Source organism: Rhineura floridana, chromosome 3, assembly GCF_030035675.1.
Source record: "Rhineura floridana isolate rRhiFlo1 chromosome 3, rRhiFlo1.hap2, whole genome shotgun sequence".
NCBI lineage: Eukaryota > Metazoa > Chordata > Lepidosauria > Squamata > Rhineuridae > Rhineura > Rhineura floridana.
The window spans coordinates 6,450,599-6,463,453 of record NC_084482.1 but is presented as its reverse complement, the minus strand read 5'-3'; the positions used below and the strand labels follow the sequence as shown (position 1 = coordinate 6,463,453).

Sequence of the window (12,855 nt, the reverse complement as noted above, 5' to 3'; positions counted from 1 at the left end):
AAGGGAAATCTTCAGGTTGCCATCTGGCACCGCTAACAGCTGTGGCTCAGTTCACATACATTGTACATTTAAAGCTCATTTAAAGCACATTGCTTAAGAATCCAGGAAACTAGCTTGTGAAGGGTGCTGAGACTTCTAGCTCTTTGAGGGATGAACTACAGTTCCCACGCTTCTTTGGGGGAAGCAGTGTGCTTTAAATGTTTTCTGTGTATGCCACCTGAGTGGCCAGTTCTGCAACATTCCCCTGATACTGCTGACCATAGACATGATAACTCATGTGGGGAAGCTGCTGCCAAGGAGAAAGGTGTTTGATTTCAGTGATCTATGGGAAGTGTATGCCTCACAGTAGTGACTAGCAATGATCCCCCGGGGGAGGATAGGGATGGAATGCAGGCCATCTGGATGGGATGAAGCGAGTAGGGCAGGGAGAAGGAATGTGTGGCCCTTCAAATGTTGATGGACCAACTCCCATCAGCTCCAGCCAACATGACCAGTGGTCAGGGATGGTGAAAGTTGTAGTCCATCAACAATCTGGAGGGCTACATGCTCCTCATTCCTGGAGCAGGGCAAAGTGGGGATTGATCTGAGGTAAGACAGTAAAATTAGCTGTCATAGCTTAAGCAAGACCATTGGCCTACTGGCTCCCCAGATCCACAGTAAAGGATATTGCTTAGTTCTACCCCCAGAGGTGATTTATTATTATTATTATTATTATTATTATTATTATTAAAGTTTATTTATACCCCGCCTTTTGGCCAAAGGCCCTCAAGGCGGCTTACAAGAAAAATAAACACAGGTATAAAAATATAATAATATACAATATAAGCAATACAATATACAAAAATTAAATTAAATAGAAACAACATTATCATTATCTGCACCACCAGAAAGAGGAGGTGGTGTTAGCAGGGGTGGCAGTTCTCGAGAACTGTTATAGAGGAGGAATCAACCTCAGAAGGGCTTGAAATTAGTACATCCAGCCCTGAGATATGGATTCTGCCTGGAATACATTGAGCAATGTGTCCTGCGTTACAGGCATGAGAGAGACAGCCATGCCATGTAGCCTTACATGAACCTGTTGGAGTCTACAAGGGATGTTCCCACCCAGAAGTCCTATCTGTCTGTCTCTGTGGATAAGCATTTGAGAGTTCCTCTTTGGAGTCAGGGGTCTGGGTTCTACATCCTACAATCTGCTAAAGCAAATCTACTGCCTGTGTGCTTCCCCAATCATATATGAAAACCATATACAGTATATGCATTGCCTGGACCACCCTAATTGTCTTCAGCTCTTGGATTGTGGTGGTGTGTTGGTGCTTTTCCTAGGCCCCTAGGCAGCCAGAATGGGAAGTTGCTAGATACAACATTGTGTCTGTGGAGCTTGTTGCACTATTATTTTGAACATGAGGGTATGGGGTCTTTTTGTGTGTTCATGTGTTACCTGGAGTGCATGTTGCATTGTATGTTATTTTTGCCTTGTTACCAAGTCTATAAACGTCTGCCAGTTGAACACAGGATGCCACCCAGTTAGCTGCTGGCAGGCTCAGTTTGTACTAGTGCTATCTTATTGGGTAGCAGGAAACTCGAATCAGTAAACAGGGCCAGGCCAGATCAGTCCTAGGAACAAATAAATAAAATGGAACAATAAGAAGTATCACACTAGTACATCCCAAATGACAAGTTTTGGTCTGTTCCATAAGCAGCGTCCAACAAGCCCTTGTTAGCATTATGAGGAATATCTGGGCTGCCCCCGATAGATTACCTGATCTTTAATTATCAAACCAGGATCCAATTGTAATAATCCATAGTAACCTTGGTTATTGGCTGGTGCAGCTCCAACATTTACAAGGTCCAAGAAATAAACTTCTATAGCAGTTCTCAAAGAAGGAGCAAGATTGCTTTGCTGATGTACGCTGCAGGAAACTCATGCTGAACCCTATGAGTTTGATTACAGTTGGAATGGAGAAACCAGTTGTTGGACCAAGATATAGTTGAATAACAGACTTCAGAGAATCAGGCGTCAAAAGTTTGTTTTGGTCTTGTTCGTGAATGGATTGCAATATACAAAGAAGAGTCCGGATAAGGTAATGCTTATCTGAAAAGGCTTTGTCAACACTATAACGCTAAGGGTCCCACTGATAAAAACTGAACTGAATCGAACCCGATTGACGGCTGTTGAGGTCAGGCTGTCCTGACAACTGAATGGGTGGGACTACCATTTAGGTCCTCCCACAGAATCCTTCCTGTTTTCTGTTCTCTGGCGCAGGCGCGGTGCGGACCTTTAAACGTGCGCAAGGAGTTCCAGCAACCACATCCCCCTGCTGGTTGAATCCTTCCGCCTTGGCCCTGAGGGACTTTTTCTTCTGCTTTCTTATGCTTATTGACCTCCCGACGTAAACTAACGCACTTAGATGAGACATTTAGACGGGGTTCCTGCATCAGATAGATCTTTTTAGAGGAGTGCGATGACATTTGGGGGTGGCACCTTTTGCACCTGAGGAAAGTGGCGGAGGGAGACGCTTTGTTGTTGCTGGGAAAGCCTCAGTGGAGGGTATTGAGAAAGTCCAAGATGGCGGTGGCTGCCAGGCCGAGGGGACCCGGCAGGCCTTAAGTCCAGGGAGGGGGGACGACGAGAGCGACACGGGGCCCGGAGAAGCGCTGGGGAGATCCCGGAGAGGAGGCGGGAGCAAGGCCAGGGGGAGCGGGAACCAGGGAGAGCAGCTACGGCCAAACGGCCTAGTCACCCCCGCCTGCCAGGCCTGCGGCTCAAGTGAGGGGGAGGGGCCGGGCATGGCCCCCTGAGGGGCCCACCAGGGAGAAAGGAGCCGGTGGGGGGGCATGGAGTCCAGAGAGGAGCAGGGGGAGCAGACCGAAGGAGGAGACCAAGGCACCTGGGGGGGGAAAGGTCCCCATGGGGACCAGGGAGACTGGGGGTCTCGTGGGGACAAGGGGGAACGAGGGGTACGGGGCTCGAGGGGGGAGAGAGGCCCTTCATGTGAGAGGGGAGAACATGGGGATTGGGGGGAGCGTGGTTCCAGGGCAGAGAAGGGGGAGCGGGGTGCCAAGGGTGAACGAGGGGCTCTCCGTAGTGACAAGGCTGAGCAGGGTGATGGGGTTCCCCGGGGTGATAGAGCTCTTCGGCCTCCTAGAGCGTCAGACCAGGCAGACCGGGGTTTGTGGGGGATAGAGCAAGGTGAATGGGTGGAGCGTGGCCCACCCTGGACTGGAGAATCTGACCCCCCGTTGCCACCAGAGGATTTCTTGCCGCCACCTGAGTGTCCTGTCTTTGAGCCCAGTTGGGCTGAGTTCAGTGATCCCTTAGGTTACATTGCGAAGATTAGGCCCATTGCAGAAAAGAGTGGCATCTGCAAGATCCGCCCTCCTGCCGTAAGTATGGGGTGCTGTGGGTAGGAAGACATGAGTTGGGATAGATTTCAGGGCAGGCAGTACCTGTCAGCGTGCATGTGGAATTGGAGTAGTGGGTTCTCTCTGTGAGTGACACAAATGCTTAAAGCAGATGATGGCCATTGGGACTGGTATCCATCAATGAGCAAGAGGAGTAGATTGAGTGGAAATTGTATTGGAGAGTGGGAGTCCTTAGTAGGCGAAAAGCACAGGACTGAATTGGTGTGTCTCTGATTCATGGACAAAATTGAGTGGGAGGTGGAAGTTGTACGGCTTTGGGTTTTGAAAGATTTGGGTTTATCCTATCAGGCTATAGTAGGGGAGGCAACATGGTGCCCTCCAGATGTTGTTGAACTCTAACTCCCATCAGCCCCAACCAACATGACCAAAGATGATGGGAACTGTAGTCCAACAGCATCTGGAGAGCACCACACTGGCTGCCTCTGGAATACAGGGATGCTTGTCTTGGTATGAAGATGGAATGGATATGTCACATCTATTGATGCTGGAGGCATCGATACCCAGCATGCTGCTTGGATGCTATACGATCTGCTGTGACACAAGTGCATCAGTTCTGGCATAATCAGTGACAGGATGTAGGGTAGTTGAGCAAGTTGATGGAGTAGACAGTTTTATTGGGATAAGCGTTAATTCTCTGTCGATGTATTACCTGTATCAAGCTCTGTAATAGGTCAGTAGGTGTTGAAGAGGCTTCAGTTTGTCAGAGTTGTCAAGACTGACAAAGCTTGAAATCATGTTGCCTGCATGGTGGTGAAACGTGTGTTTGGATGTAGTTGCTGCCATCCTAGAGACCGTGTTCTTTTGCAAAGTTGGAAAAGTTTATCTTACTTCGTTATGGTTTTCCAACATTCTGATGTCTCGTGAATTTCCTAGTTTTTTCCCCAGTTAGGCCTCGGCTGTAACTGCATTACAGCAGAATCTACAACAAAATGTTTCATTCAACAGAGATGAGGTTAAGCTTATATCGATTTGTGTATATGTTGTTTAACTCCTTGCAAGCAGTCAATTCCAAAGCAAAGCAGAAAGCATGTAAGAAAGAGTATTTCTGGGTACTTATAATATTGGAGACATGTCCAGTATGGCTGCCAGTGGCAGAGACTTTGTCTAAGAAGCACCAGAAGGAAAGGCTAGGAAGTAGTATTAGAACAATCCTGTTTCTTTAGAAGATATTACCTCAAATAAGGCATAACATGGAAGATTGATGCTTCTTTGGGACCAGAGGGTAGGAGATGCTGAAATCGAATTAGGCTGGTCTGTCTAGAGGAGGGGGTCCATCACACAACCCTGCTCCTGTTTCAGCATTTCTTGTCCTCTGGTCCCACTTAAATTCTTGGAACAACTTGCCTACCCTCCCCCTTTTGTATCTAGAACTTTATACTGTAGTTCAAATTGGTCAGTGTCCTCAACATTGACAGCTTCTGCTGTAATTAAGCTGGGTGGAGAACGGGAACCTGTTTTTCTGTTGATGTGAGTCTGGACAGTGGTGGCTAAGTTATCTTGTTAGAGTGTTTGATTTTTCACTTCCATTTTTAGGTTTTGGAAGCATAGGAGATGTTACTGTCTGACATATCTGTCATGATTTTGTGGCTTTGCTAACATACATTTACAGACCTTTTGGTATTGTAAATCTGTTTTATTCTGTAAACTTTTCAACAGAAACCAGCAACATGATAAAATGCTTTACAACTGGGAAGCTAGAAATATTCCAACTGAACCTGCTTCCTAAGTTTTTTTTAACAATGTAATCATCCTATTAGAAATGTTAAAAAATCACTCTTTACAGCTACAAGAAATGGTGCATATTCATATGGATCATATGAGAGGGGGCAGAGATTCCTGATGGTGGTTCTAACCTTTAAAAATTAAAATATGTAACACTCAATTTAACCCACTGCCAAGAAGCTTTTGTTGTGAGGCCTTGAATCTCTCACTCACGCACATACCCCTTCACAGGCCTTCCCTTGTCTTCCTGTCCCTGACGTGATGACGATAAGTAGTTTCCCCACTCTTGAAACATCTGTGTCTCAGCATCAGAGGAATAGTTTCTGTATGTCCAGTGTCTTGGGGAAGAATATTTGTAGATTGTTGAAAGAGACATTGCTGATGTCCTGTTCTTCTGTCAAGTTCCCTATGTATAAACAGGCAAGATGAACACACACACCACTTTACAGTGCCTAATGCATTCATGCTTCACTAGGAGGCATCCATGTGGAAAGCTAGGTCTCTTTTTAAGTGTCATCTTTATATGTGCTTGATATCTTTCTCTTGTGTATTATGGGGGCTGTCATAAAATTAAGGGTTTTTCCCCTTCTGCTAAAGTTTTCCTGTTCTTAATCCATCTAACATGCATAAGCAGTGTGAGTTGAAAAATGGAATAGGGATCCTGTGAAGTGCTGCTTTCTGAGCTCAAGGCAGGTAGATATTTAGTTTACTCCTTGACCGTGGTGGTGTGTGTTGTGGGCCAAAATATTGGAATTTCTTGCTCTCTAGACTTAGTCATAAAGCTTTATATGTGTGCACAAAGAGCACTGGGATCCTAACCATACCACCTGTTTCTCAGGACTGGCAGCCCCCCTTTGCTGTGGAGGTGGATAATTTCCGGTTTACCCCACGGATACAGAGGCTCAATGAACTAGAGGTGAGTCTTGCAAGTGTGGAGATGGAGAACTGTGGTGGTGTTCCTTGCACATTTTGGGTAGAGCTAATAGGCAAGCTAAGCCAAATGTGGGGCTTATTTATTTTTTTGTTCCTAGAAAAGATGATGAAGGAAACCCTTCAATAAATTGCAACACAATTAACATAATGGAAAAATACATTTAAACATAAGTGGAAAAAGTTCCAAAGTATATAATAATTCTTTTGTTCTCATAAGACTGTATCAAGTTGTAGTCGATGAGCTGACCTCTAGAAACAATATCAGGCTGTTACTGACAGGATGGACCTCAAAAACTGTATTAAGCTTTTAAGAGCCTAATACTGCTTTTGAAGTCCAGCTTGATACAGTTTTATAATACACTCTGGAGCATCATAGTACATTCTGGGGTTTCTGGGTTTAAAAACAGTCCATTTTGAGTACAATATGTGTACTGGTATTATATTATCTGCAAGTTATTGTAAGAGTTCCCTCTCATCTTCTTTGGTTTATTTAGAGTATCCTGTTCTTTCTCTTTTTGTAGTTTCCAAGGGAATTATGCGCATAAGATACTGACAAAACAGTACAATCCTAGACATGTCTACTCAGAAAAGACTTCCTCCCAAATAAAGTGCAGTCCTTGACATGTCTGCTTAGTCAGACTTCCTCCCAAATATATGTGTATAGGATTGCAGCTTGAGTTGTACTTGGTGAAATGAGTCAACTTTTTTAGGCTGCAATCCTACATGCAGTTGATAAGGCCGTTGGAGACAGTGGGAGTTACTTGCAAGCAAACTTAAATTGGATTGTGCTGGAAGGCTTGTTTTAGGTAGAGATGATACTCCAGAACTCTAGCTTCCTTTTTGGAGTGAAGTAGTTAAAAGACTTGAGACTTGGCTATGTGGGTGAGAAAAGATGAAATATTATTGTAGTGCACCAATAATATGCCGCCCTTGAATTTGAGGAGTGATTGGATGATTCCGTAGGTCATCCTAAAATATAACTAATGAAGTCTTTCATTCAGAGTTCTGATTCTCAAAGGAAGCCTCCCAGTTGGGCACTATTCTGTGCACCAGCCACAGGGCATGGAAACCGAAGCAGCCCAGTTCAGTGTGTGTGTCTGGTATCTAAATTGAGCACATCATGACACCATGAAAAGATGTTGGGAGGTCAGCAGTTGGTGACTGAAAGATGCCATGATTATGTGGGCCTCTGTTGTAAGTCATTGACTTGAGAAAAGCTGACTGCATTTTGTCATGTCCCCATCGCCAGGCGCAGACCAGAGTAAAGCTGAACTATTTAGACCAAATTGCGAAGTTTTGGGAGATCCAAGGTTCTGCACTGAAAATCCCCAACGTAGAGAGACGAATCCTTGACTTGTACAGCCTGAGCAAGGTAAGTTTTAAACTAAATACCTCCATTGAAATTAAGTTACTCCTTCAGAGACATAGATGAGAACCAATATTTAAAGTTTGAGAAAGGGAGTAGGACTGATGGGTTTCATTACTTGCTTTGGATTAGCAAAGATCTCTTATGGGCTATGACTAAAATGGAAGATTATTGGTTGAATGAAGGGAATCCCAGGGCTCAAACCTGGGTTGCTGCGGGTCATGATTTGGTGACAGGGATGGGAAACATCAGGTATGATATTGGAATGCACATTTCTTTTCTCTGATCTTGGTGGAACTTGGGTGGGGATTAGTATTTCTCAATTTTTTTTATTCCAGATTGTGATGGAGGAAGGTGGATATGAAGCCATCTGCAAGGATCGCCGGTGGGCACGAGTGGCCCAACGTCTTTCCTATCCATCGGGGAAGAACATAGGCTCCCTTCTTCGCTCCCACTATGAGCGCATAATCTACCCCTATGAAATGTACCAGTCGGGTGCCAACCTGGTGGTGAGTAGCAGATCCCATCAAAGGAGTGTTCTGTAACCTCTTAAAACCTCATTTTGTTTTCCATTTCCTTCTTGCTTATTCTCGATACTTATAGGAAAGCTCGGACCCTCTTAAACATAGTCCTCTTGGGAACTGTTCTGTTCTGGGAAAAGGCATTCTTGAAAGGGAGGACGATAGAGACTGTTGACTGTTGAGCTTCACAAAGATGCCATGCTTTTCCTTGTTGTGATTCTCTTGCTCTCTGGGCAAAGCTGGATTAGGCCTCTGCTTTCTGATCTCTAGAGATGGGGTAGGTGCAGTGAGGAGGCTTACTTGATCTTAATGCTGCTGTCTCCCCCAGCAGTGCAATACCCATCCATTTGATAATGAGGAGAAGGACAAGGAGTATAAGCCACACAGCATCCCATTGCGCCAATCAGTACAGCCATCCAAGTTCAACAGCTATGGGCGCCGGGCCAAGCGTCTTCAGCAGGAGGTGAGTATAGCACACACCGCCAGCCCTAGTTTTTGTTCTGGGTTGGGTAAGTCCCGAACTCACAGGGTTGTTGAACACATTGCTCTCCCTGGCTCTGCAGAAAACCGTATTTCTTCCCAGGCCTGGTGGAGTGCATCCCTCTCACACAATGAAGTCTTGTCCTCATAGGTCTTAAAGACTGGAAATGTTGGTCAGCTTCTTCTCTGACCCTTCTGGGACAAAACATCCAATTGCTTTTGGAAGGAACAGGATCAGTGATTTTAAATCACTATGGAAGGGACAGTGATTGAGAATCACCAAGCGATTGAGAATCTGCATGTTTGAGTGTTCCTTTCTGTAGAATGGATGTTGCCTCACCTTTTTGTGTGTGCTTGATAAGCTAACAATGTAGTTTAAACCTTGGTCAACTGTAATCCACTAAAGGTTTGTTGGGATGTAGTACCTGTTGGGTTTTTTTAAGGAAGTAAAAATCTGGCTATTTGTCTTGTACCATTTGGGGAAATGTTGAATCTAGTGATTTAGAGCATGTTCAACATGTGGGTATATGTTTTATTTATTGATTAAAATGTTTAGGCTGCCTTTCAGCAGGTTCTTTGAACGTGGCTGCAATAAAATAATTAAAATGCAATAAACAACAACAAATAACGTCATTAAGATAAAACATGCTACTGCTTTGGAGAGTACAGATTATTCCAAATGTAAGGCCTGCCTAAGTAGGAAGTTTTTCAGAAGAAGGAAGGGTGTAGATCAGATTCCTAAGGAGGGGTATTCCAGAATCTGGGTGCTGCAACTAAGAGCCCTGTCCTGCACAGCCACCAACACAACAGTACTTTTGGCCAGAGGTCAGGGAAACCTTTTTGGACGAAGGGCCGTATTACCCCAGTAGGAAGTTGTTGGCTGCGTTCCAATAGTGGGCAGGGCCAGCTAGACCTATAAGTGGATGGGGCCAGATCCCACACAAAAACACAGTCACATACACAGTCTCTCACACAAAGCGTTTTCCATTGAAACTGATAAGATATGTTTAATTCTTAGTAGCTCCTCCTCTCTCACCTTTTCTCCATAGTCTTTGTCAAAATACTAAAAATGAAAAGCTCTTCCGAACCCTTTATCTGCCCCGTCAGTGCAAAAGGCAAACAGAACTCATTAATCCTAGTAAAAGACTGCAAATAATCTTAATGTGTAGCTGAACTTCAGGCCCTGCCTTACAGCTATTCAAAGCCTCAAACTTCAGAATGTAATTTCATGCATTTGTTTGCAATATACATGGAGACTTCTTGCATATTTGCAAGGAACAGAAGTCTATCCTCCACTGTGACATTTCCCCCTCTGCTTTGATCTTCTTACAAAGGAAGGAGCTACAGCTGTTTTTTCTAAACTGCTTAGAGATCTTTACATTCAGGCAGTATATACATTTTGTTAAATAAAATAAATAAATAAAATAACATAAAAGCAGTTTTCCATCTCAGCTGGTCCCTGCTGAATAGCTGATGGGTGGGAGTAGAATGTGAGGGCATAATGAAATCCAGCTGAGTGCTGTATCTGGCCCACATGTTGGGGGTTCCTTTCCCCCTACTATAAGCAGTGATGAAATATGGAGCAAGACCTTTCTGCCAGATCTCAGCAGGTGAGCAGGAACATGCAGGAGCAAATAATATTTCAGGTATATATTGCCCATACTCTTTAAGAACTTTAGGGGTTCTGTCAGGGTTTGCAGGGAGAAAAGTCTGGTGGCTGAGAGTGTGCAGTTGGAGCTTAGCCTCCTAGATTTTGTTTCCAGTACAATAATGGAAGACAAATGTTATTAAAGCAAAGGCTTTTGAGAGCCATGTGTTTTTACTGATCATTTATGAGAGCAAGTGAGTATATGTGGGTATGCCTTGCACACAAGTCATATCCTTGGCATGAATTAATTTGACATTACCACTGCTTCATGATTTCATGTGCACAACCAGGAATATGAATTGCAATCCCTACTTTGTCTGGAGCTGTTTACAACAAAGGGGCAGCCCCAAATCCAACTTTTCTCACTCACATAGCCCTGTAAGAGCTAGTGTGACAGCATGGTTTAGAGGTGCAAAGGGTTAACTATTCTACATTAAGCTGCCTTTGGTAATTGCCCATAGTTAAATAAATAAAGGAGGAATGGTGGTAGGAATTAAGATTTCAGGATTCTTCCCCCCCCCCCTGAGTTTTAGCTTTTCTGTGTTCTGGAATAGTTCTCTTGTTTCTGCACGCCTTCTATAAAATGGGAGCTAAGAGGTTGTTGTGAGTTTCCTCTGATATCTTCTATATCCCTTTCGCCTCCCCGGAAATGCTTGAAGAGTTCCAGGGAACAATAAAACCCATTTTCGTAGTAGTAGTAGTAGTAGTGGCTCCATTATAGCAGCTGGCTTTGTGTTATAAGTCAGGATAAAAAAGGAGGGGGAGGGCTTTCTATTATAAAGCACCTTAATTCTTTTCATTTCTAGATGTTCAAGAAAAAGGAGTGGTAGACCAGGCAGTCATCTCCTTCATTATACTCCAGGACTGTCCCCCTTTGTTACTCCCCTCATTAAAATTCCTGGAGCCCTGTTATTGATCCCCACTCCCCACGCATTTTGTCACCCTCCTACAGGAATCCGAATCGTGCCCTGAACCTGCCAGCACCCCAGCTCTGTTACCCGAGCGAGCGCCTCGAGCATGGGTACAGTTCCTGTTCTGTCCACCTCTCCTGCCTCTCTTTCACTCTGTTTACCTGCCCTGCTTCATAGCTGGAAATCCATAGACCACATGAAACAGCAGATGTGGTCTAAGGAGACTAAATGTCCCAGTATACACTCTACGTTTTGTTTGCAATGCACTCTGGCATGTTTCACATCAGGGATGTATGTAGCCAAGAATTCTGCTATGCAAGATGAGGTTCTGCCCTTGGGAGCTCAGTCACAGGAGCTTAGCACTATCCTAGCATTAGCCAGTTCTCCCTCTGCAACAGCTCCTCCTCTTCCCTGTCTTTTACTGTTGCTTTCCTTTGCCGCTGCTTTCTGTGAGTCTTTGGAATACAGTTTAATTCGGAAGACCTCATATTGTTTTCCCCTTTCTAACTACAACTTCCTTGCAGCCAGAGCCAACGGAGGAAGACATCGAGAAGAATCCAGAGCTAAAGAAACTGCAGATTTATGGTGCTGGTCCCAAAATGCTGGGACTGGGGCTTGTGGCCAAGGACAAGAACATGCGTAAGAAAGGTGAGAATGGTGAGCTAGCCCTGCAATTGGGGAGCCAGAGGTGAAGTTGGCCCTCTGTTCCAAGGTTATTTCTTCCCCAATACAGACAAGGAGATACCTGAGTGCCCTCCAACAGTGATAGTGAAAGAGGAAAGCCCTGTTCCGGACACTAAGCTGGATCCCATCTTGCCTCGAGGCTATGCAAACATGAAAGAGGAGTTGAGACACAGTCCAGAACCTTGCACCAAGATGACAATGCGCTTACGTCGCAACCACAACACTCAGTTTGTAAGTGAAATTGTCAGTGTATTCCTCTCTCATCAGTCAGGTGCCCTCCATGTGCCCCTCTATGTCTTGCCTTTGCATTAGATATACTCTGTAAGTGGAGAGGGGTATCTAGGGTGGGTTACATCCTCCCACTTGTTTAGGGTCTCAAGATCTCCTTTTCCTCATGTCAGTGATGAGTCTAAATTGACTAATACACTGGTCTTCAACTGGTGGGTCAGGACCCACTACCGGGGCATGGCTTGATCTAAGGTGGTTTGCAACAGCAGCTCTACCACCATATAAATAAATGGTCAAAAATTAAGAAATGGGTCACCAAATGCATATCGGGATTTATGTTGGATTCTGGGTCTGAAAAGGTTGAAGACTACTGGAGTAGTAGATGCTGGTTTCTGACACATGAGAACTCCGTCGCTCTCTACCTGCCTGGATACAGTAGCTGAATCACTTCATTGTTGCCCTGTGGTTTCTCCTTTCTTTGGAACATCCAGCGTTGGCTGCTGTCAGAGAAACATCACTGACTAGACTGAGCAGAGCCTCATGTTCTTGTATGATTATGCTTAGGGTTGGTTTCACATTCTTCCAGATTGAGTCTTTTGTTTGCCGTATATGTGCACGGGGAGATGAGGATGACAAGCTCTTGTTATGTGATGGCTGTGATGACAACTACCACATCTTCTGCCTATTACCACCCTTGCCTGAAATTCCAAAAGGCGTCTGGAGGTGTCCCAAATGTGTCATGGCGGTAAGGGTCTTTTCTGCCTCTGACAGCAGGCACAGAGGAACGTTCTTGCCTGACTGGATGTAGAGATGCAACCTAAATGGGTCTGTTGATGATCACAAAATAATTCAAGAATGGACCACAATTGTGATTATTGTTATTAATTATCCATTCCTCAGAGTGGATGTCCTTGTCTCTGGATCTTTTCACTTATTTTT

At 44.6% G+C, this 12,855-nt stretch overlaps 2 protein-coding genes across 6 annotated transcripts in view; one reads left to right on the top strand and one right to left on the bottom strand.

Annotated features, from left to right (window-relative positions):
- Window positions 1–2,195, bottom strand: part of FAM3A (FAM3 metabolism regulating signaling molecule A) — a 38,800-nt gene extending 36,605 nt beyond the window's left edge. Inside the window, exon 1 of the mRNA XM_061614164.1 lies at window positions 1,760–2,195. The gene's annotated coding sequence lies outside the window, so the exon portion shown is untranslated. The remainder of the gene's footprint in view (window positions 1–1,759) is intronic.
- A 101-nt stretch (window positions 2,196–2,296) lies between these two features.
- KDM5C (lysine demethylase 5C) overlaps window positions 2,297–12,855 on the top strand; it is a 28,756-nt gene continuing 18,197 nt past the window's right edge. For 2 of the 5 annotated variants that reach the window (XM_061614151.1, XM_061614150.1), the window contains exons 1-9: window positions 2,297–3,384; window positions 5,984–6,061; window positions 7,328–7,450; window positions 7,783–7,953; window positions 8,294–8,428; window positions 11,046–11,114; window positions 11,529–11,652; window positions 11,738–11,919; window positions 12,503–12,661. In XM_061614151.1, the coding sequence (XP_061470135.1) occupies window positions 2,836–3,384; window positions 5,984–6,061; window positions 7,328–7,450; window positions 7,783–7,953; window positions 8,294–8,428; window positions 11,046–11,114; window positions 11,529–11,652; window positions 11,738–11,919; window positions 12,503–12,661 (1,590 nt within the window). In that variant the 5' untranslated portion in view covers window positions 2,297–2,835. The remainder of the gene's footprint in view (window positions 3,385–5,983; window positions 6,062–7,327; window positions 7,451–7,782; window positions 7,954–8,293; window positions 8,429–11,045; window positions 11,115–11,528; window positions 11,653–11,737; window positions 11,920–12,502; window positions 12,662–12,855) is intronic. The other 3 variants (XM_061614152.1, XM_061614155.1, XM_061614153.1) reach the window with 3 other exon arrangements.